Source organism: Danaus plexippus (genome assembly GCF_018135715.1).
Source record: "Danaus plexippus chromosome 3 unlocalized genomic scaffold, MEX_DaPlex mxdp_30, whole genome shotgun sequence".
Lineage (NCBI taxonomy): Eukaryota > Metazoa > Arthropoda > Insecta > Lepidoptera > Nymphalidae > Danaus > Danaus plexippus.
Genome location: NW_026869845.1, coordinates 2,634,679 through 2,655,756, shown reverse-complemented (window position 1 = coordinate 2,655,756; position 21,078 = coordinate 2,634,679). Strand labels below are relative to the sequence as shown.

The 21,078-nt window shown below is 34.5% G+C and overlaps 2 protein-coding genes across 4 annotated transcripts in view; one reads left to right on the top strand and one right to left on the bottom strand.

Annotated features, from left to right (window-relative positions):
• Positions 1 to 608: 608 nt before the first annotated feature.
• Positions 609 to 15,960, top strand: LOC116766509 (bromodomain-containing protein 3-like). Of its 2 annotated transcripts, none has more exons than XM_032656425.2 (21): positions 609 to 1,097; positions 2,283 to 2,364; positions 2,442 to 2,587; positions 2,679 to 2,735; positions 2,855 to 3,025; positions 3,162 to 3,356; positions 3,547 to 3,828; positions 4,110 to 4,208; positions 4,289 to 4,438; positions 5,122 to 5,301; positions 5,369 to 5,616; positions 5,777 to 6,120; positions 6,323 to 6,577; positions 6,891 to 7,049; positions 7,223 to 7,345; positions 7,518 to 7,634; positions 11,175 to 11,242; positions 11,325 to 12,392; positions 12,472 to 12,614; positions 13,364 to 13,550; positions 14,076 to 15,960. In XM_032656425.2, exons 3-21 carry the CDS (start codon positions 2,543 to 2,545, stop codon positions 14,139 to 14,141), a joined length of 3,957 nt encoding a protein of 1,318 aa, XP_032512316.1. In that variant the 5' UTR covers positions 609 to 1,097; positions 2,283 to 2,364; positions 2,442 to 2,542; the 3' UTR covers positions 14,142 to 15,960. The 2 variants fall into 2 exon arrangements, with proteins under 2 accessions (XP_032512316.1, XP_032512472.1); XM_032656581.2 differs by having other exon boundaries at positions 2,675 to 2,735.
• Positions 15,961 to 16,214: 254 nt separating this feature from the next.
• The window catches only part of LOC116766762 (uncharacterized), a 7,780-nt gene continuing 2,916 nt past the window's right edge, over positions 16,215 to 21,078 (bottom strand). Inside the window, exons 4-11 of one of the 2 annotated variants that reach the window (XM_061526836.1) lie at positions 19,994 to 20,139; positions 19,821 to 19,916; positions 19,653 to 19,747; positions 19,213 to 19,408; positions 18,580 to 18,747; positions 18,002 to 18,099; positions 17,024 to 17,918; positions 16,215 to 16,730 (exon numbers count right to left, since the gene is read on the bottom strand). In XM_061526836.1, the coding sequence (XP_061382820.1) occupies positions 16,344 to 16,730; positions 17,024 to 17,918; positions 18,002 to 18,099; positions 18,580 to 18,747; positions 19,213 to 19,408; positions 19,653 to 19,747; positions 19,821 to 19,916; positions 19,994 to 20,139 (2,081 nt within the window). In that variant the 3' untranslated portion in view covers positions 16,215 to 16,343. The remainder of the gene's footprint in view (positions 16,731 to 17,023; positions 17,919 to 18,001; positions 18,100 to 18,579; positions 18,748 to 19,212; positions 19,409 to 19,652; positions 19,748 to 19,820; positions 19,917 to 19,993; positions 20,140 to 21,078) is intronic. The other variant, XM_032656891.2, reaches the window with a different exon arrangement.

Sequence of the window (21,078 nt, the reverse complement as noted above, 5' to 3'; positions counted from 1 at the left end):
CAGTAAGGAATTAAAAAATGTAAACTTATATCGATGAAATGAAAACTTTAAAAATTATCATGTCAACTATTTCAAAAAAGAATATTTCCAAAAATGTTTATAATTTTTTTTTTATATTAATTTATTAAGTTAATATGGAAAGTCCATATAAGTTTGTAACAGAAAACTTTTTTAAACTTCAATTTCGCTCTCGAGAATAGATATTTCAATATATAAGAACTTTGACTTGGAATCTTATGCCAGGAGTAGTTAAATATAATATGGGCTATCTATAATATCATAATGATTTGCTCCAATCATTCAAAAAATTCAAATCTTATTTGCATAATCGGTTTTTTGGCAATCGTTTTGTGTCCTTTCATAGGTCTTGCCTTGGATTCTTATAGATGTTAATAAGGAATGCTAATAACTATATAATTTCTTGAGTAAATACTTTATTTAAAATGCCCTATTTATAAATTTTGTAGCGTTGCATTTAAATTTTTTAATACTATATAAGTTTTTTACAGTTATTCTATACATTAAGTCCGTATTCTTTTTTCTTGTTTATTTGAAAATATGTTATGGCAGCACTCCTTTAAGTTCATATTATTAATATTTTACAAGCCATCATAGAGGGCGCTACTGTAGCCCATTAAGAAATGGCTGCGAACTGATTTTATTTTCGTAGTGCATTCTATTGAATCCTATGAATACTATGAAACTATATGTCATCGCCTAAAAAAATTTCAAAATATTTATGTTTTACACGTTTATCTATCCCTTTTTTATATTATTTTAATTTCCAGAATGAAACAGTGTTAAATGAATTTTAGGTATGATTAAAGACGCTCGTCACTCGCTTCATGCTTGGCGGCCATGTCTGAAGCTCGCTTGGACCTTTGAGAGTTCGTGTTGTGCTATTCTTTGTTGTATAAAAAAGACAGTGGTTTTTGTATCTAGTAGACAATGAATTTGAAACGATATAAATGACTATGAACTTTTTAAAATGTGGAGTGTTTGATGTAGTTAAGCAAATCGATAGAAATTGTTTTTGCAGAAGTTACTCCAACATCGTATTTTTAGTTCATCCGCCATATTGGCGTTAATATATCTTCGTAAGTCTTTTTCAGTAATTATTTAGCTTATATCGATATAATATTCTTTTGATTATGTTAATTTGCTAGTGTTTTTTATGATCTATGTTATGTATAAAAGTAGAGTTTGCATGATGCGAGCATTAGGCAATATTTCACCATTTTTGGTTTGGCCTCTGTGAGTGGTTTTCACCCATTTAGTTTTTGTAAGATTTTTAATATTAGTAATTTAAATTGTAGTCCAATTAATGTAAAAAAATATTATGCTATTTGATTCTCGTTGATCAATATAATTAGTGGTGGCTGAACTAGTAATGGATTTGATTTTGTGAGTCAATCTACCAGTGTACGATGTAATACTTCAATAGATATTTTATTAATAAGTATGTTCATTTTAGTTATATTAAAATACATTTTTCCTCTGAAGTGACAAATTTTTATTAAATGTTTTCCCTCCACCCTAAAATCATATAAAATTTCCATGTAGGATCAAAGAATATTCTAGATCATGAGGATACATCCTCCATTCTCTTTAAGACCTCTCAAGAAACAGCAAATCTTTATATGCTTGTTAGTAATCAAGTGCTGTAAGTTTGTTGTGATAGTAAAACAATACTAGTAAATATATATGATAATGAAAAGGGGCATCTATGCTAATAAATATACATTTCATCATATGCATGTACATTTTTGTAAATTTGTGGTGAATGGTGCATGGGTTTTTATGAAGTTTTTATTTTCCCTCTAACAGAATGACATTTAATGAAAAGTGATAGTTAATGCTTAATATTAGAAATCATTATTTTTATATACTCTATATTGCTGTTTCTGGTCCTTTGCTTTGGTTTAATATTGTTGTTGTGAAAGTAATAAAAGATATAGATTTAATTTCCATAAAAATTTTCTTTAATTCTGTAAATTCTGTGAACTTCAGTGTTTATTTACACATAATAATCTTAAACAAACACAATTATTGCACAGACTATCTTATAAAAGATCGTTGACTTTGTTGCCTCTCTGAAAATGTTAAATAATGATATTTGATGATTCACGGATGAACTATTTAAATAATGAATATTCAGATTTTAACATTATATTTCCTAAAGTAACTTATATTTTTATACAAATAATCTTATATTTTTATACAAATATATTTTAGTTTTGGCATCATATGATAGCTATAATAAAAAAGGTTTTTTTTTTCAGTTGTAAAGCTCTAGTTGGTGGGGCAAGTGCTACATCAACGTGTTTGCATTATCAGTACTTGCATCCACACAAATAAGGCAAGGTAAAAAAAAGTAAACATCCACTTTTTATATTTTTTATAATCTCAATGAAAGTTTCTGTCATTGATTGTTTCTACAGGTCTTAAAATTAGTTAAATGAATAAAATGAAGTACATCTAGGTGCAAATGCACCATATTTATTATGATAGAAAGGTTATATGTGATAAGAGGATTTAGCTGATGCCTCTTAGCCAGAAATTGGATGAGCCTCTTGTTACAATTGAGGTGAGTATTTTGTTCCGTGTTTCTTGTAACTGTATTGGTATAAGATTGTGTTTTCATCAGTAACTATAGTGTTTGTATGGTTGGCAGGTAGATCGCAGACTCCAGCACAATGCAGCAGGCAGTCGATCCACTTGCTACAACAAGCACTGTGAGTGTATGGATGCTATTTAGAGTATAGTCAAGTCATCTACACTTGTTTGGTGTTATGACATTCTTTGAATTACATAATATTGCATATACAATTTGGTTTTACATACATACTTTTAGCCGATGTCGGAACCCGTCAATGGGGCGTCCTCGGAGGAGGCTCCTCGTCGACAGGGTCGTATGACGAACCAGCTGCAGTTCCTACAGAAGAATGTGATAAAGGCAGTGTGGAAACATAAATTTGCGTGGCCTTTCCATCAACCAGTAGATGCAAAGAAATTAAACCTACCTGTAAGTTCACAGATATATATGAATATTTCCTTTTGTATTTAGGCTCAAATAACATTTAAAAGTTAACCTGAGTTCTTTTGAAGAAATATTACAGTAAGAACATTATTGTTTTAATGTGGCTTAATTTTGTTTTTAGGATTATCACAAAATCATCAAAAAGCCTATGGATTTAGGCACAATAAAAAAGCGTTTAGAGTCAAACTACTACTACTCAGCTCAAGAATGCATACAGGATTTCAATACCATGTTCACAAATTGTTATGTTTACAACAAACCTGGAGAGGATGTAGTGGTGATGGCACAAACATTAGAAAAATTATTTTTAAATCGGGTAAGTCATAAAACTGTATACTTTATATAAAAAAAATCTGTCTTCCTGTGGATTGTATGGAAATGATAACAAAATGTAATGAAAGTTCTTTTCAGAAAAAAATTTTTGACTATTTCTATTACCTTATTAGTACTAAGTTTTGTTTTTGGGTAAAGAGATAGTGTTAATATTTCCTATAATCCATTCATAGATAGCGCAAATGGACAAGGAGGAGAAGGAGATCGAGATGCCTTCGAACAGTGGGAAGAGTGGTGTGAAGAAGCGAGTGGGTGGTTCAAGTGTAGGCGGACCTCCGATGGCAGGAACGGGTTCAATGCCCGCTTCACCGGCTCTCACTTCTCGTGCAGCCGTTAAACCGCTCCCGCCGGCGCCGCATCCCAACTTTGTGGGCTCTACAAACACAACAACCACCCCAACTCTAACAGCGCCTTCAGTCACCCCACCCGCCACGCACACCGGGTTGCCGCAGCAGGTAAAATGCATAAAGAATTATTAGTTAGTTGAATGCATCATATGCATCATTGAAATGTAGATTTATAATATTAGTCTAAAATAATTTTATGTATATACATAGTTGAAAATGTCTCTTATTGAATAATTAAAAATGCCAGTGTATTGTTTTTTTGAAATTTTTCATAGAACTAATAGTGCCAAAAATGTCAGTTGACTTTGTGTTAACGAATCCATTATAATTTCATATATCGATTAATTTTAAAGCTTTGGTTGATTGTTAAACACCACTACGTTTTCTAGGTTGCAACTCAACCTTCTAATTTCCACGTAACACAAGCAGCCGCTCCTCCGGTATCTACGCTTCCTGCTGTGGCATTGTCACAGACTCAGCCCGCGAAGGTCAGTAGCCATATATTAGTTATATATCATGCCACATTAATTTAAGAATTAAATGTTAACTTAATTTGTCGTATTTATAGGTTAAAAAAGGCGTTAAAAGAAAAGCTGACACTACGACTCCTATGGGTAGTTCCTTTGAAGGAGGCTATACAACTCCTACGATCGATCAGCAAGGTGGCCCTAAACCAGCTAAAATATCAACAAGAAGAGAAAGCGGCAGACAGAAAAAGGTTTCTTAGCTGGTTCTTGGCTAACTTTAGTGTTAACATTTTAACCATATTATGTATATAATATGTAGGTCATACTTTCACTTCTTTAAGCAACTTATGGATATGATACAATTAATAATGAGCTTAGAAATGTGTTAAAACTTTTGTTTTTTAAAATAATTCTGTAGTAAAAACATCGAAATAAAACTGTTTTAGAGTAAATGCAGATTCCGAATCTTTAACTTCAATATATGGTTTAACTTTTTTTTTTGTTCTTTTGGCTCTGGTACCAAGGGACCATAGTCGAAATTTAGTGTAACTAATAAATTATAGTAAAAGCAGTATAAGATAGGATTAGCAAAATGTGGCAAGTTTTGCTGTCTTCTTTTATGTAGGTTTAATCCAGATATGGTATGCTATAGGATATCGTTACAGTATCCTACATTGTTTTAAAACACATGGATAAAATTCCATTCTATAGGAACCATAATGGTGTTTTATAAAATACAGACAATCACAATCTGATAACATTTTATTTAAAAATATTGTGTTGACCTCTTTTTTCAGTCTATGATAACAGGATGTCTACGGGACTGTTTTGTTGAAAATAGAATGAACAAAATTAATGGAAAAAGAAGTTTGTAATGTATATAAAAATAGAGTAAGGATGTGAATTTGTTGATTAAAATGTTTGTGTGTTTTAGCCCGGACGAGTGGGAGACGACGGGTTCAAGATGGGCGGTCTGTCGCCTGGCGTGGGCGGTGCGGGAGCGTCACACCACGCCGCGCTTACTCCACAGGCCGCCAAGAACAAAGAAAAACTCTCCGACGCGCTCAAGAGCTGCAACGAGATACTTAAAGAACTTTTCTCTAAGAAACATTCGGTAAAATCCATAGCGTCTACTAACTTTAACGATAAATTGGCTGGTCTAATTTAACTGTTCTTTACAGGGTTATGCATGGCCGTTTTATAAACCTGTGGATGCGGAATTACTAGGTCTACATGATTATTTTGATATTATTAAGAAGCCTATGGACCTGGGCACAGTGAAACATAATATGGATCATAGAGCGTATAAAACGGCTGCCGAGTTTGCAGCAGATGTCCGCTTAATATTTACTAATTGTTATAAGTATAACCCTCCCGATCACGATGTTGTTGCGATGGCTCGGAAATTGCAGGACGTTTTCGAAATGAGGTGAGGAAAATAAATTATTATTAAAATGAAATATGTATTATGTTTACTAATAACAATACATACTACAAAATCTTTAACGAAAAAATTGCTTAACAAACGTAAATGAAGAAAAGAAGTTATATTTCTAAGTTTCTATAGGCAATTATTTTTAAATTTCAAGATATGCAAAGATTCCTGATGAACCAAGTCACGTCCATGTCGGAGTTCCACATATGGACAAAGGAAGTTCCGCTTCTAGTTCCGAATCAGGCTCGGAATCTGACTCTGAGTCAGATGACTCGGAGGAGGAAAGAAACAACAAGGTCAAAATATTAGAAAAAGAGCTCCTAGCGTTGCAGGAAAAAATGAGAAAGCTCGTCGAGGAATCAAATAATAAGAAGAAGGCGAAAAAGAAAATGAAAGACAAACAGAAAAAACAAATTACCAATAATGCAATTCCCAAAACGAATGCTGTGGCAGCTTCCGGGTACAACGCTAAAACGAACAACATCGCTGAAAACCTAGGTATGTTTCAATTCATTCATAGACATGTTAAAATCAATAATGATTTTATTTAAATGTTTAATTTTCATTTTTTACTATAAGTGTCATAGTAATTAGGTCATAAAGAATAGTACAAAATTTTTTTAGCACGTATATTCGGGGTCTAATTCTGTATATAGAGTTCGTTATATGCAAATGCTCTCAATTGTATATTGATCCATAGCGACAAGCGTCCGAGGGAAGACTGGCAGTAAACGTGGCGCGGGCGCCAATGCAGCTGGTGCGGCAGCCGTCACCGGACAAGCCAAGGCCGCGGCTCGCGCACCGGCGAAGAAGAAGAGCTCCACCCCCACCGCCGCACCTCCCCACCACGCACCACCACACCACCAGGACCCCGACACGGACGACGAGGATAACGCCAAGCCCATGTCCTACGACGAGAAGAGACAGCTCTCGCTCGACATCAATAAGCTGCCCGGTATATAACACGTTGACATCTTCATCTACTTATTAATGAACCTTCAGTTTGTCTGACATAAGCCTTATCTGTGTTTCTCAATATATTACAATATATATTAATGGCTCTACTTGCATTGCTGTGCCATTGATGATTAATCATTCTAGAATTGTGTTTTTTATAACTAATAAAAATATTATATAAAAACATACATTACTGACTGAGTTGTAAATATATATATCAGTGATTTTTTTGTGTTTACTACATTAGTAAGATGATTGTATATATATATTTTTATTGTCTATTAGATTTCATCGTTTATTTCTTTAAATAGGTGACAAACTTGGCAAAGTAGTCCATATCATCCAAAACAGAGAACCCTCGTTAAGGGACTCTAACCCGGATGAAATTGAAATTGATTTCGAGACGTTGAAACCATCCACCCTTAGACAGTTAGAAAGCTATGTCGCGTCATGTCTGCGGAAGAAAACTCGTAAGTTTAATTCAATTCAATATTCACACATTTTATATAGGTTAAGGATTCTGTTACAATTTATATGCGATGAGATTTTTTTTTTAATTGATGAAACATTTTCTTACATACGAAAAATTCATTCATTCATAAAATAGTTTCTATTAACTATTAATTGACTGTTAACGTTTCAGATCGAAAGGTGTCTGGCAAATCTAAAGATGAACAAATGGCGGAAAAGAAACAAGAGTTAGAAAAACGGTTGCAGGATGTGTCAGGACAGTTAGGAAGCAATAAGAAACAGCAACCTAAAAAAGGTATTGATAGATGTGTTAGAATACATACTTTGGCTAAATAAATATGCGATATATCTTGCGTGACCTATTCCCCTAGTAAAATTGTATTGCAAACTTAACCCACTTTCAAAGTACACATTATAAATTATGGAAACTCGTCGTAGCCGCCATAATGAGCATCGTATTTTTTCAGAAGGATGCAAGGACGGCCTCGGCGGCGGCATGTCGTCGTCGTCCAGTTCGTCGGACTCGTCCAACTCGTCGTCCAGCACCGACACCAGCTCGTCGGACAGCAGCGACAGCGAAGCAGGTTAGAACTAGCGCAACTCGCCACTATCGTACCCGACTGTACATTACGATTTAGTCTTAGATATTAATGTTACTTGCATTTAATTAAGAGAGATCTTCACGTTATGAGAACACTATCAAATGCTCGAGATCTATACATAGTTTTAGGTTAAAAGCGATTGTTCATATCTGAGGATTGATTCTGAGAGGTTTTTACCTTTGCCAGTATTTTTTTTAAAGTATGACTGTTCGCGATATTTTTTACGAGGGATGGAATAATACAATTTAAAAATATTTTATTCTAGTCTGAAAACGTCAGTGACAGAATGAATGGCTTTGTGAGACACCGATAAACGCTATTTTTCAATCGAATGATTGTTGTGTACATTTTAAGAGAGTAGGTTTTTTTTACAAAATCTTCATAATAAGAGAGTTTCTTTTACATCCAAGGAAATGGATAATAATATACCTGTATATTTTTTATTTATTGACATTTCGCATCTCAACTGATAAGGATTGATTAGAAATATTTTTATTCAGTGGTTGTTTCCCATCCCGGTATGCGGGAGATACGTTTATATGAATTTGAGAGTAGAAGAAAGACAAGAAAGGTAGAAGAATGTGTAAAATGCAAATTTTTCGAGTTGTTTAATCTTTTGGTAATCCCCTGTTACGTTTGTCCAATGGATAGAAGTGCAGGCAATTCCACCTCGCAATATTTTTTTTACTTTCACTTTAGTACTTACTTGGTCTAAAGTATGTGCAGTTTAGTTGTGTGCATGACTAGCGTGCGTGTGTTGTGTGAAGTAGTTCTGTATGATTTATATTACTGTGATATTGGAAAGAGGGATACCGCCCTTTTCGTACGATCAGACAGTCATTGAGATCCAAAATTTGCTGAGCATAATAAGAAATGTTGGTAAAGGCACAAAACAGTTAGTCATTAGTAAGGAGGGGAAGCCAGCTTTGGTGTTCGCTGACACAAGTAACTGGTGCCGGTAAGAGACTTTTTATTTGGTTTGCTCTCATAAACCAATAGGAAATACCTTTTCACATTAATATTTTTAACTATATCATGTCCTAAAGTGAGACGTTATTTCATTTGCATCTTTAAAATATTGTTTTTCGGTCCGGTAGTAATCGAAAACTTCAGATCTCACGGTTACTAATCGCTTTAGAGTGTTGAATCGCCGACTGTAAATGTTTATTGCGGAGAGGGAGCTGCGGCACGAGGATCCACGGCTGCGGACACGTTACGCTTTTGCAAACAATTGTGTGAGGACGGATACCACGTAGCAAGCAAAATTAACACGCTCACGCCCACCATGAACGAACTAGTGACATGTTGTAGTTAAAAATATAATTCACTGAAAAGGTATGGATATTGGTTGAATGCTTCGTATACGATGCTTGCTCTCGAACTACCATGTGACATGCGACCGAAGTTACTCGACGAGCTGCACCCAAAGCTGGCCTCCTTCCTTCCACAAATTGTTTGCAAAATGTATACTGTTATAAAATTGTTCACGGTTCAGATAAATGTTACTGTTATTTAAATTAAGAAGAACATACATAGACTTGTATCTTTTATAGTTGTTTTGTAATATATTATTTGGCAGCTGGATATATCTGTAATTATTATTTTTTTTTTCAATAACTTTTAGTGGTAAAAAACCACGTAAATCTAATTTGTGTCAAGTTCAATAAATCGTGGTAGAAAAATGGTGCAATAATATAAAATGGCGTGTGTACCGACGGATGCTTCTCAGGCATACGCTTTATATAAAAATAAACCAAACCATCTGTCTATATTTGAAGATAAATTTCATACTAAGATGAAGTAGACCAGTAAACGAAAGTATCAAGCATTAAAGTAAATCACAGTTATGAACAAAGTATGAAAACACATTAGCGTGGCTCACAGGTACTGCATTAGAAATGTCATCTATTTGAAATAGAGATATGTTTAAGTAAGCAACGATTTTTAGGTTATAGTAAAGAATCATCATGACTGCGACTGGAATAATATAAAATACTATTATTATATACTTTAATAATAATTTAATTAGTTTAATTGATAAAACAATATTTTAAGTAAACTAGGTCTATTAAAAATTAAAGTATATATTATCACAAAATATAGTATCTTATGTTTGCAATTTATTTATTTTTTATTAAATACTTAAAGAGATGAATGCTATTATAAAATCACAATTATTTATTGTGGTTTGCTTTAGTATGTATTTTTTAAATATAATAATTAAACAATCCAGAGTCATGTTGTATTCTGAAAAATACGTACTGAAGTCCTAATGCCTAATTACGACATTATGAATTGTCATTTTTGTGTTGGGTCTTCATTATTTAGCTAAATATCGATAATTGTTTTATTTAATTTTTTAGAAGATTTTATAATATTTATTTTTATCCGGAACACTTTCAATTTAAGAAAAAATCCAAATTGGGCTAACAGTATTGTAAATGTATGTTAAAGTTATATGAAAAACCACAAATTGTACATTCCTAAAGGTTTATAAGGAAATGTTAATTATATGAAATCGTAAAGAAATAGGATTTTCAAACTCACAAGTACAATTTTTTTGGTTAGTTAGAAATTAGAATCAGAAGCAGGCAAAGGCACTCGACTTTCTATGTTTGATATAATTTAACATTTCTTTAACTTTCATGTAACTTTTCTTCCTTATTTGTTAAATTAAGAACCATATTTTCTTTGGTAATTTTATATTGCCTTTGCCTTACAAATATAAGTAATTTTTGCTTATAAGGGCAAAATGTGAACAAATTAGTCGATCGTATACTCGTTCTAGCATTTTGATTATAAGTTAACGGAGATTATAAAACAAGAACTTGTGTCAAAATGAATTTTCATATTAGTTTTCTTAAAATGACATGTATAGATTTTCCTTTTTCTAATTTTTTAAAGTTTTAGTGAATATTTGGTACAATTAAATAAAGCTACACACAAGTATTTTATTTTGATGTAGATTTTTAACTCGAAAACAAACACCATGTGTAAATTTTATATAAGTTTTATTTAATCAGCCCTCATGACTTTAAAATGATTAGATTGTAAGATTGAGTGGTAAAAACAAACTTTGTATATAATTCTATATATTACAAAAAATTAAGTAAAACTTTTAAGTAACACATTTTGAATTTTATTTTGTCTACCCTGAGATCTGAAGTTTATACAATATTTTTAAGTACTCTTACCTCATCCGTTTTTTGATAACCTTCTTTTCAATATTCACAGAAACTATTATATATTGGGTTGCCTCGCTCTAATTATCGTTTTTTAATGAATGTTTAAATTAATTAAATAATGTAAATTAACATTATGTATGCATAAGGTTATAAAGTATCTTTTAAATAGTGGGGGATTTTATTTGGCGTCAATATGTTCAGAATAATTATAAAACTATAATCAAATACAAAAGTAAGCAGTTATGGAATTTATATTAGGTAGGTGACAATTATGATGCTAAACAAATAATGTTCGTGCGTGACAAACTATGTAAATCGTTTGGATCACTTCTTACAGGTGCCAGCTCCGGAAAACCTTCCAAGAAAAAGGGAAAGAAGCAGGTTCAACAGCTGCCGCAGCAAACTGTAACTATCAGCCCTATATGCTTCCCGGATGCATGAGATATACATTATTCGGCGGCATGTGTGAACGCGTGGTATGTTTCAGAAAACGGTTCCAACCGTGGTGAGTGCGGTGGCTCCGCCCGCTCCGCCGCCAGTGCCGCCCTCGTCTTCCGAGCCCGCGGCGCCGCCCGAGCCCAAGCATGAGCTGGTCCAACAGCCGTCCGCCCCCGCGACATCCTCTTCCCCAAATCCCGCACCCGCCCCGGACATCAAACTGTCGCCTCCGGCTTCGCTCGCTCTACCTGTGCCTCCAGTTAACCACCCTCCTGTTACCAGTCTACCGGACTCGTCAAAGACGCCGTTGCTTAGGGAACAAAAGCCCCAAAAACCATTGGTGAAAAGCGAACCTCGAAACGGTCTAGATAAAGTAGACACGTCTCACTACATAGATCCTATAGAGCGGTCGTTGGCCAGCTTGGAAAGAAGTCTTCAAGCCGACGTACCAATGGATGTCAGTGTGAGTGTCTCCGAGTCATCGATGAGACTAGAGGACTTTGCTCTGCCGAAACCTTCCATTATGCCAGACGCTACGCATCACAATCTAATGGCCCAACTCGGAGGGCTCACGGACATGACCCATGTAACAGAGCAAATCAAGAATGAAATGTACGTACAACCTCATAACGGATACGTAGAGAAGACCTCGCAGCATGAGCGTGAGATGTTGAGGTCCGATATGAATCCTAACCTAGTGGGCATGACCACAGCACCACCTGTGTCATCCATCTTCGACCCCGTATACTCGGCTCCTCACACGCACGCCATCACAGCACAGTCTCATCTCAATATGCAGAGTGCTACGAACTTAATGGCACCTATAGTAAAAAAGGAAGACGTGAAACCGTTACTTACGCCAAAACCGATCGAGGATCTGATGGTGCCTAATATGATTACAAACAATATGAGTGATAGAGCAAAATACGAAATGGAAAAGAAAATAGAGGATAGCAAAAATTCTACTTTTGCTCAAGCTTTTAAACTAAAGCAAGAACAGAATTTAAAAAATGCTAGTTCTTGGTCGTCACTCGCTCAAGCCGGAAGTCCTCAGAGTATTCCTAGCGTCGGAAACACCAATCAAATAAAACAAAAACCAGTTATGGACAGTTTTCAAGTAAGTATCAATTATAATAATTGACTCACGTATTGTCCTAAAAATTAGACGACGCTAATTCAAAACGTGTTTTTGGCAGGCTTTTAAGAAACAGGCTCGAGAAAAGATAGACAGGCAAAGAGCTTTAATTGAGCAGCAGGAGTTGAGGAAGAAAGAGCAAGCGGAAAGAGAAAGACAACGTCAGGAAACAGAAAGGCGGCATCCCGAGGATGACAAAATGAGGTACAAAGTATAAGAATTTTAATAAGGTAGAGATGAAAATGCTAAAATTAATATCTTGGAATGTAAGGAGCATGAACATTGAAAATATACTAAGTCCTATATTTTACTCATTACATTGCATAATTAACACTTCCGGCTCCAATCTCCATTCATCTCCATTCCATTCTTTTTTCTTCCATTTTTACTTCTTAAACAACTTTACGAATTAGTTGTGATCACATTCAGTATACGACAGGGATACTGTAGCTTCACCATTGAATTACATTTTAGGATTTCGTAAAAAAAAAACAGTATATTCGATAGATACAGAGATGACAAACTAAAAAAGCACGTATTTGAATAACTAAAGTAAAAGGGCAGAATAACGTTTGTTATAAAAATTACAATCTTTTGATATCTGGTACGACTTCCGGTGATTTTGTGTACAAATAAATTTTGTCAGGTTTTTGTGGTTAAAATTATTATGATGAATGCAACTTTACCGACATTGCAAAAAAAATCAGGTTAGGGCGCCATTATGTGTTCTGCTCCTACAGCTGGTCAATATAATATAATAATCTTACATTGACGAAATAATAGCTTCACGATGATAATGTTGAAAAATTTATGCATATTGTCGCATTTTCATTTCCACCTTACATAATCGAATGGTCCTATGTCAATTTGTTACCACATTTCTATAGCAAACAGCAAACTTCACATTATATTGATACCGTATTATATAATAACCATTGTTTAATAATGTTAAGGGTCGGTGTGAGTGCACGCAAGGTGGAGAGCGCGGAAGTGTCGTCACCGTCAGTGTCGCCGGTGGCGCGCGGCTCCCCGCCCGCAGCGCCCGCTGCTCCGCCCGCGCCCGCAGCACCCGACAAGCCGCCTATCTCTGAACGTGACCGGCTCCGGCAACGAGAACAGGAACGCAGAAGGAGAGAGGCGGTATGTTCTAAATTTAAAAATATACCGATACAATATATATTATATCCTCGCCTCGCCGCGTCCGAGCCGTCGTGTAAAGGCGGGCGAGAACAATTTTTTTTGGTTTTGTAGACAATATATACTTGAAAAATAGATATACTGGTATATATATTCTCCTAGTAAACAAATGCCGTACTTTATCATTCAACTTTAATACCATTAAATTTTAGTCAAGTTATAATTCTGTGTAAATTATATTTTTGTAGTTTCATATAAATCGTTTTGTGGGAAAGAGTTAACAAAACCCATGTTTTAGAATTTAGAATTATTAAGAATTCTGATTCCGATTCGTTTAAAGGCAAAGCGTCTTTCCCTCTTGAACTTAAATATTTTATTTTTAATTTTATAAAAAATTGGAACCGACCTACGTTGGAAAAAGTATATTATAATTTTTTGTGATAGTATATATTCAATTGAATAAAATGCAGATGCTAGATAATTTTGTAATGCTTAATACATTATCTTAATGTAAATTTTTGTTTTCAGTTGGCTGGGCAAATTGACATGAATTTCCAAAGCGATACGATGGCGGCCTTTGAAGAAACACTGTAATGTGTTGTGCTGGCCTTATGTTAAATTGTACATATGAGTATATAAAGTAAATAATATGTCAATGCAATGTATACATATGGTGATAGTATGACACCAGAGTGACGTGATCGTTTTGTGTGTGAATTGTTGACTAACAATGTGGTTAAGTGCTGTGAATAGATATACTTATTATAAATTAAAATGTTGTACTATCAATCTTGACTTCTTGGTTGCGTGCTGTAGGCATTGACGAGGGGGTAGCATTTTAAAATAACTGTAATATAATAAGTTTGTATGCAAGTTCTTGATGTAAACTCTCTTTACACTTGTAAGCCTATAATATATTTATATTTTGTTGTAGGAGCGTCTACCTTCCAACTTGTTTTATAGTATGTACTAATAATAAATAGAATGGTAGTAATTGAAATTGAAAAAAAAAAATCAAAAATATTTTATGTAATTGATGAATAGACAATCAACTTTTAACCATGGAATCTGTTATTTCTTCAAGTGTCTTCACATTACACAATGGTCAATGTTTTATGTAAACAACATTCAGAGTACTACACCTAACCAAGGTGCAATGTGAAGTCATAGTGCGTTATGTATTTAATAGTAAATGGAATTTTTGTTACGTGTTCGATTTTCGATAAATATTGCTTAATGTTAGTAGATTTTTTATCAGTCTGGCAACAGTAAACAGATCAAATGTCATACATTTGATTTGAAATATATTTATTTTACATTGGAATATGTCTTTTATGTTGTAGTTAGATGACTCCAGTGGAAAATGTATTAAAGTATTATGGAAATTAAACATACATCATAAGTTTATGGTATGTGTAAAATTAATACAGTACCAGCCCAAAACAATTGTATATTGTTAAGAAATTTTTTATTTCAGCCATTTTTCTAGACTCAAATCAATGTAGATATAAAGTAAAATATATTGACATTCCATATTGTACTGTGTTGTTTAAATTGTGCAAAATTGTTTAAAACATTGTGTACATGTTTATCTGGATCCACACTCTTATGCATCATCCGACAAATAAATCTTATGTCTAAACATAAAATATGAAGATTCATTTAGTATTTATTCCAAGTTGGGACTTATGAAATAAAAAAATCAGTTTTATTTTATAAAATGCATTGAATTTATGGCAGTATTGTAATTTACTAGAAGTAAGTATTAACTATTGAAATTCACAATACAAGTTTTGAATTATTATATATACTGAACCAGGTAATTAGCAATAAAGTATTTTCTAGATTGTATGTATATAATTAGCTAGGCAGGACATCAAATGTAGAAAATCATGTATAATTTTTAAAACTTGTAGTAGTTATGTGGCACTTTAACTTAATAGGTTCTGTCCCAACGTGCAAAATAATTGTATTTATTCTTTTTATATCTAGAATTTTGTTTTCATATAAATATTTATTTATATAAGAACTGTTCTAGGTAAACATATTAATACTATATACTGTACATAAGACTAAGGGGTTTAAAATAAAAGAAAGACAAATTATGACCACTATATACAAATGGCCACTGCAATTATTGTAAATTGCTTTTATGCAACAAAGTGGTCTTTATTTTGGATAACACTTGTAACATCATCTGTTTTGGAGACAAGTGAGGTAGATTTGTTATAGATTGCTCTTCTGATATCTGGATAGTCAGCTAGAAATTAGATAGGTCGTAAAAAAATATTTGTAGGGCAGTGTTTAATTTAGTCAGTTTATGTTGTCATTGAACACATATTGGAATAAGGTTAATTTGCGAAACCCTTTCTGCTTTATTACCACTACAATAAATTTTGAACTGTCCTGTAAACACTACTCATTAAACCTTCATTTTCATAAAAACTTATACATACTGATAAAATGACAAAGGCAAAAATAAATAGTTTATGAAGCCAAGCTCCCAGTCATGATTATTTTTAACAAAGACCGAAAAGGTCGCATAAGGTTGTTTCGTAAAATAGACAAAATCCGTGATCTCGCTTTCTTCCAATTTCATCTTTAATCAAGATTATATCATTGATTACATTTTGAAATAAAGGCAGGTGGTCAAATAAAACGAACACATCACGTTGGAATAATAATATATCACATTCCTTGAACTTACTGTACAACTAAATTAGGCTACAGACAAGCACTTAAAATATATTAAAGTTAAAATAATATTTATATTTAAATAAATTCACGAGTACCCCACTAGGGGGCGGAGTCCCACTCAATGAGGTAGGCAGGCTGCAGGCCGGGCGCTAGGCGGCGCGCCAACACTCTGAACGTCTGCCCCGCACGGAAGTAAGACTGGACGGTGGACTTTAACGCCGACAGCTGGCGCGCCTCCACCTCACCCGCTGGCACTAGAGCCTTGTGCGGGCTGAGCTGGAGGCTCTTCACGCTATTCAAGTTGTTCACGCTGTTCGTGTTCCGTCTCCCGTTCTCATAGTAGTTCTTCTCCTGCCGCTGTCTCAGTCTTCTGCCGTGGAACTTTGCGTTGTTCATGTGCGCGGTGGCAGGTGGAGTAACGTCCGTCTCCATAGTAGTCGGGACAGCCTTTGAGCTGTCTTCGGGCAGTGGACATGATTTGTTTAGCTGTAGTGAAAGAAAGCTATTACTTATAATCTATTTATATTTATATTTTGGTCATTTTTTTCTTAAAAAAAAAAAATTAATAAAGGAATAAGCAAAATTTTGTGTTTGTTACTCATGAAATCATCAGATCTGCATAAGTAATGAAAATAATGTCTGCGTGAATGTCGTTAAAATGCTAGTCTTACAGACCACTCTGACTGAAAGAATCAAAAGGGTACAAAAACTGAAGTCTTGTGAAAAATTTTCTTGGCAAATTGTTAATATTAATACATTCTGTAGTGATTTTTTTTTACCTGAAGTTGTAAATGTTTTCGCGGTCTTCTGTATTTCCGTCTCTTGACTTCACCGTTCGGGCCTATAACAATATCTTTTTCACTGAGCTTTCTTTTCAATGGTCGTATTAAAGGCCCCATTAGAGGATTTAATTGATTTGGTAGAGAGAACCGCGAATGATTTCGACCATTTTGTCTGTTATGAATATTCATATTCGATGAAAATGGAGTTTTTGAAGGATATGTATTTTGCATTAAAAATGGGTTATTCTTCCCTTGAAAATCTTTTAACGGCGGTATGATTGCATCCAACGTTCCTCTACTCGACGTTTCGTCCCCTGAAGATTCAAATTCATGTATGAAACTGCTGGGATATGCTGGGGCACTGTCCATGTGCTGGAGCGACATTATCTTGGAATGTTCAATAATGTTTTTGGTGGATAACTTGGAAACTTCTAAGTTCATAGTTGCTATCCTTGAGGTATGAGTGTTGATATTAATATTACAGTCGTTATTACTCGAGTTAATGTCATCAGTATTGTCTTTGGGTACCTTATCTAACTTAGAACAGAGTATAGGTGTGTTTAGTGATGGCACTGTGGAATTTTCGCAGGTTGATTTTGCTTCATTTGACTCAGATTCATTTATTTCTGTAATTTTTTCTAATGTATCATCTTTGGCATTGGATTTCCTAGGGGTGGAGGTACACACGGAGGGAGAGGGTTGCTCGTCGCGTTCCGATATTTTAACGGATTCATATGAACTGGCTGAATCGTTTTCTGAATTAGAATTAAGGTTTTCATGGAACCTCTTTCCCATCATCAGGTTCAACCAGTGACCATCGACTGGCACTATCATGCGCTGGCTATGGTTTTTATAGGAACTTTTTTCGTTGTTACTACTTGAAGGCTGTGAACTAAGAACGAACTATTTAATATATAATTATCTCATTAATAATGTTCTCATTAGTTAAATTAATTTAATAAAAATCGAGTTTACCTATCGTCGATGGGCGGCGAGGGCGCTCTCGATAAAAATCTTAACCGGGGACCGTATTCTCGTACAATTTCGTCTGTCAACGGTTCTCCCTTTTTAACCTAATAAATAGAGGATGTACGAGTTAAAAAAAAAAGATTAAACAGGTATTATTAATAAGGAACTTTGGATTCATAGTCCTAGTAGTAAGTGAAAATAATGGTGTTCGTGTTTGTGATTCCATCACAAAATACAAAAAGTATTATACTATTTTAATACACATTTCCTAATTTGATGAATTTTTTAGTTCAAATTACGCGTTATTAAAAACGAAGTTGATTTTCAGAAGCATACAATGTGTTCGCAGATCGAATAACTGTGAAGGTTCTACACTATCTAAAAATCTATTTAACTTAACCAAACTCTATTAGGTTTTTACAAGACCGCTCTTGCGTGCTCTATCATGTTTTCAGAATATCTTTCTTGTTTTAAATTTATCTACTTTTAGCAACGGCCTATTTTAAGCTCATTAAATAGGTCTGATAACATGTCTGCGTCTCACATATTGTCAGTACTAACTACTAATAGTAACGTTTTAGTACCTGTTCGAGAGCAGCAAGCTGTAGAGGTGGTGGCGGCGGCCGTCTCAGTCGCAGACCCCAGATGGTCGCCCGCTTCTTCATCTCTCTACCGCACTTGAACCGCTTGCGTGATGACGTCAGAGCTGTCAGTATACGTTCACGTCGCTCGTTCACCGGTGTCCGCCACATCTGATTCATTACCATTTATTTTGTCATCATAACTTATCTGACTGTGACACAGAGCTGTTGTATAGTCTAGTAAATATTTATATCTAAATGAATCCAGCCACTTTTGAAATATAAATACTTTCTTCGTTTCTCACTTTTTTCTTAACTATACAAATCAATCTATGAAATATAATATTGACATTAATTAATAGTAGTAACAAAAACCGTACACATATTAGCTAAATCCTTGCCATCTAATCTCGAAAGACAATATATATAAAACTAGATCTCGCTTCGAGAGACGTTTTTCTGCGGCGGTAGAGTCAAGAGGAAAGTTTGATAAGTTACCATAACAAAGACAAAATATTTTTAGGTGAATTTACAAGTCAATCAAGTGATACCTCTAATAGATGTTCAGGAAAGTAGATGTACAATGAATTGATATTTCAAATTATATTACAATAACGTTATTATTCCAAGCCGGACCTTCTCTGGTAGTTGTAGCGCGTGCCAGTTGTCCATGATGTAAGGCATGATGACCGTGTCCAAGTCGAAGTAGTTGGGTGCGTTATACGCGGTGAGGTTGTAGAGGGCGAGATGTGCCAGGTCCAGCCAACACAGCTCCAACCTCCGCAGATACTCCGCGCCACCGTTGCAGTTTGCACATGCGAATATATACAGCCTGGAAAATTATATGCTATGTAAAAGGAAGCTTCACCCTCACATAATTGCACTACGAGAGACTAGAGTCTTATGCCCATTGTATCTAGGAAGTTGTTTAAATGTTATTTAAGACAAGCTGATTCAATGTTAAGAGATCTACAACTGTTAAATTTTTTGAACGAATAATAAAAATATATTTTATTTATAGTAGTATGAAAAGATTTTGTATAATAATATTACTTTGTAAAGTCGTCATAACTCACTTATCCCCAGCGTATAACGGATATTGAAGACTTGAGACACATCTTTGGTGGAACCAGCGCGAACAGCGACAGCATAACAGCATCTGAAAATTCAGCTGCTATAATACAGACCACCACCTATTGAATATTCTCCGCTTTAAAAAATCATTACACATTTATACAACATACTTGTGCAAGCCAGTCGCTCTTTTCGCCGCAGTAGCAGTGAACTTCGTTCGAATCTTTTCCTGCTTCCGATGCAGTCGAGGATGTGGTCGACGCAGTCTGGAGACAAAACATTCGCTTGGCTCGGTTATAGTTTATTGTTAGCACACATGAAATATTATTTTTATACTTCGTACATCACATGGCGGAGTTAGTTCCTGTTGTTGTCTTCTCTGCTGGCCGCCTTTGTACCTGAACAGGTCTGATCTCTTCGAGGCTCTGTTCTCCGCCGCAGCAACACGATACCTTTGGTCCACACACCTTTTACAATGCCACGAGGCACCTGACAAAGACGGCTGGTTAATATTGATATCATTAAAGTCTTTAATACACTTTCCTATGACGAAAATGCAGGCAATAATGTTGTTTCTCTGATTTTGCTTATAGTTTCTATAAGGAGATTGTGTTATTCTGGGATAGTCAAAGGAATATAGACTAACATATAATAGTTAATATTTCTATAAATTAGTGTCGTTCGTTACATGAAATAGTTTCTTTGTTGCCTAAATTTTGTTAGTGCTACCGTTACTAATACATTATTAGGAAACTATATTATGCCTATAGTGCATTCGCTTAGGAGTCTAGATTATTAGCATATATTTTAAATAGAAGATCAATAAATATGAAGACGAATAAACATTTGCCACCACGTCATCAGTGTCAACGTCATCTATTGCTGCGAGCTCTGAAATATAAATCAATTTTGATAAATTTATTGGCCAATTCAAAGAAATACGAGTGGATTATATCCAATGGAATCTGTATTGTGAAGACCTGTATGAGAGCCGAGCGAGACGACCCCAAGTACGTATGTACTTACGGGAAACCACCGATTTTGAAAGTTAGCAAACTATACACACGGAACTAAATGAAAATAGGATTTTGTTCAACATTTCGTATGAAGTTTGAACAATTTAAACCTTTTTTCAACAATTAAGAATTGTTATTGCCGTATTGACATGACAAGAAAAGTCTAATATTAAATTCCTTACTCAAAAAGAAATATATTTGAGGAAGTACTTGTATGAGATTATAGCAAAGCAGAGAAAAAAAATCATAATAAGTAAAACCATATACTCAAATGAACCCGTGTTCTCTAAAGCAAACATACAAAGACTTACATGATATATACATTTTGAATTTACGGAATTTAGCTTCATGTTAATCATACCAAAAATTTACATTTAGGCTCCAGGCATATACCTGAGATGAGACTGTTAAA

Excerpts from the sequence above, each read along its gene's own strand:
- LOC116766509 (XM_032656425.2), top strand. The coding sequence starts at position 2,543 with ATGCCTCTTAGCCAGAAATTGGATGAGCCTCTTGTTACAATTGAG. Across the intron at positions 3,829-4,109 it reads ACACCGGGTTGCCGCAGCAG|GTTGCAACTCAACCTTCTAA; the intron begins GTAAAATGCATA and ends TACGTTTTCTAG. Across the intron at positions 4,439-5,121 it reads AAAGCGGCAGACAGAAAAAG|CCCGGACGAGTGGGAGACGA; the intron begins GTTTCTTAGCTG and ends TGTGTGTTTTAG.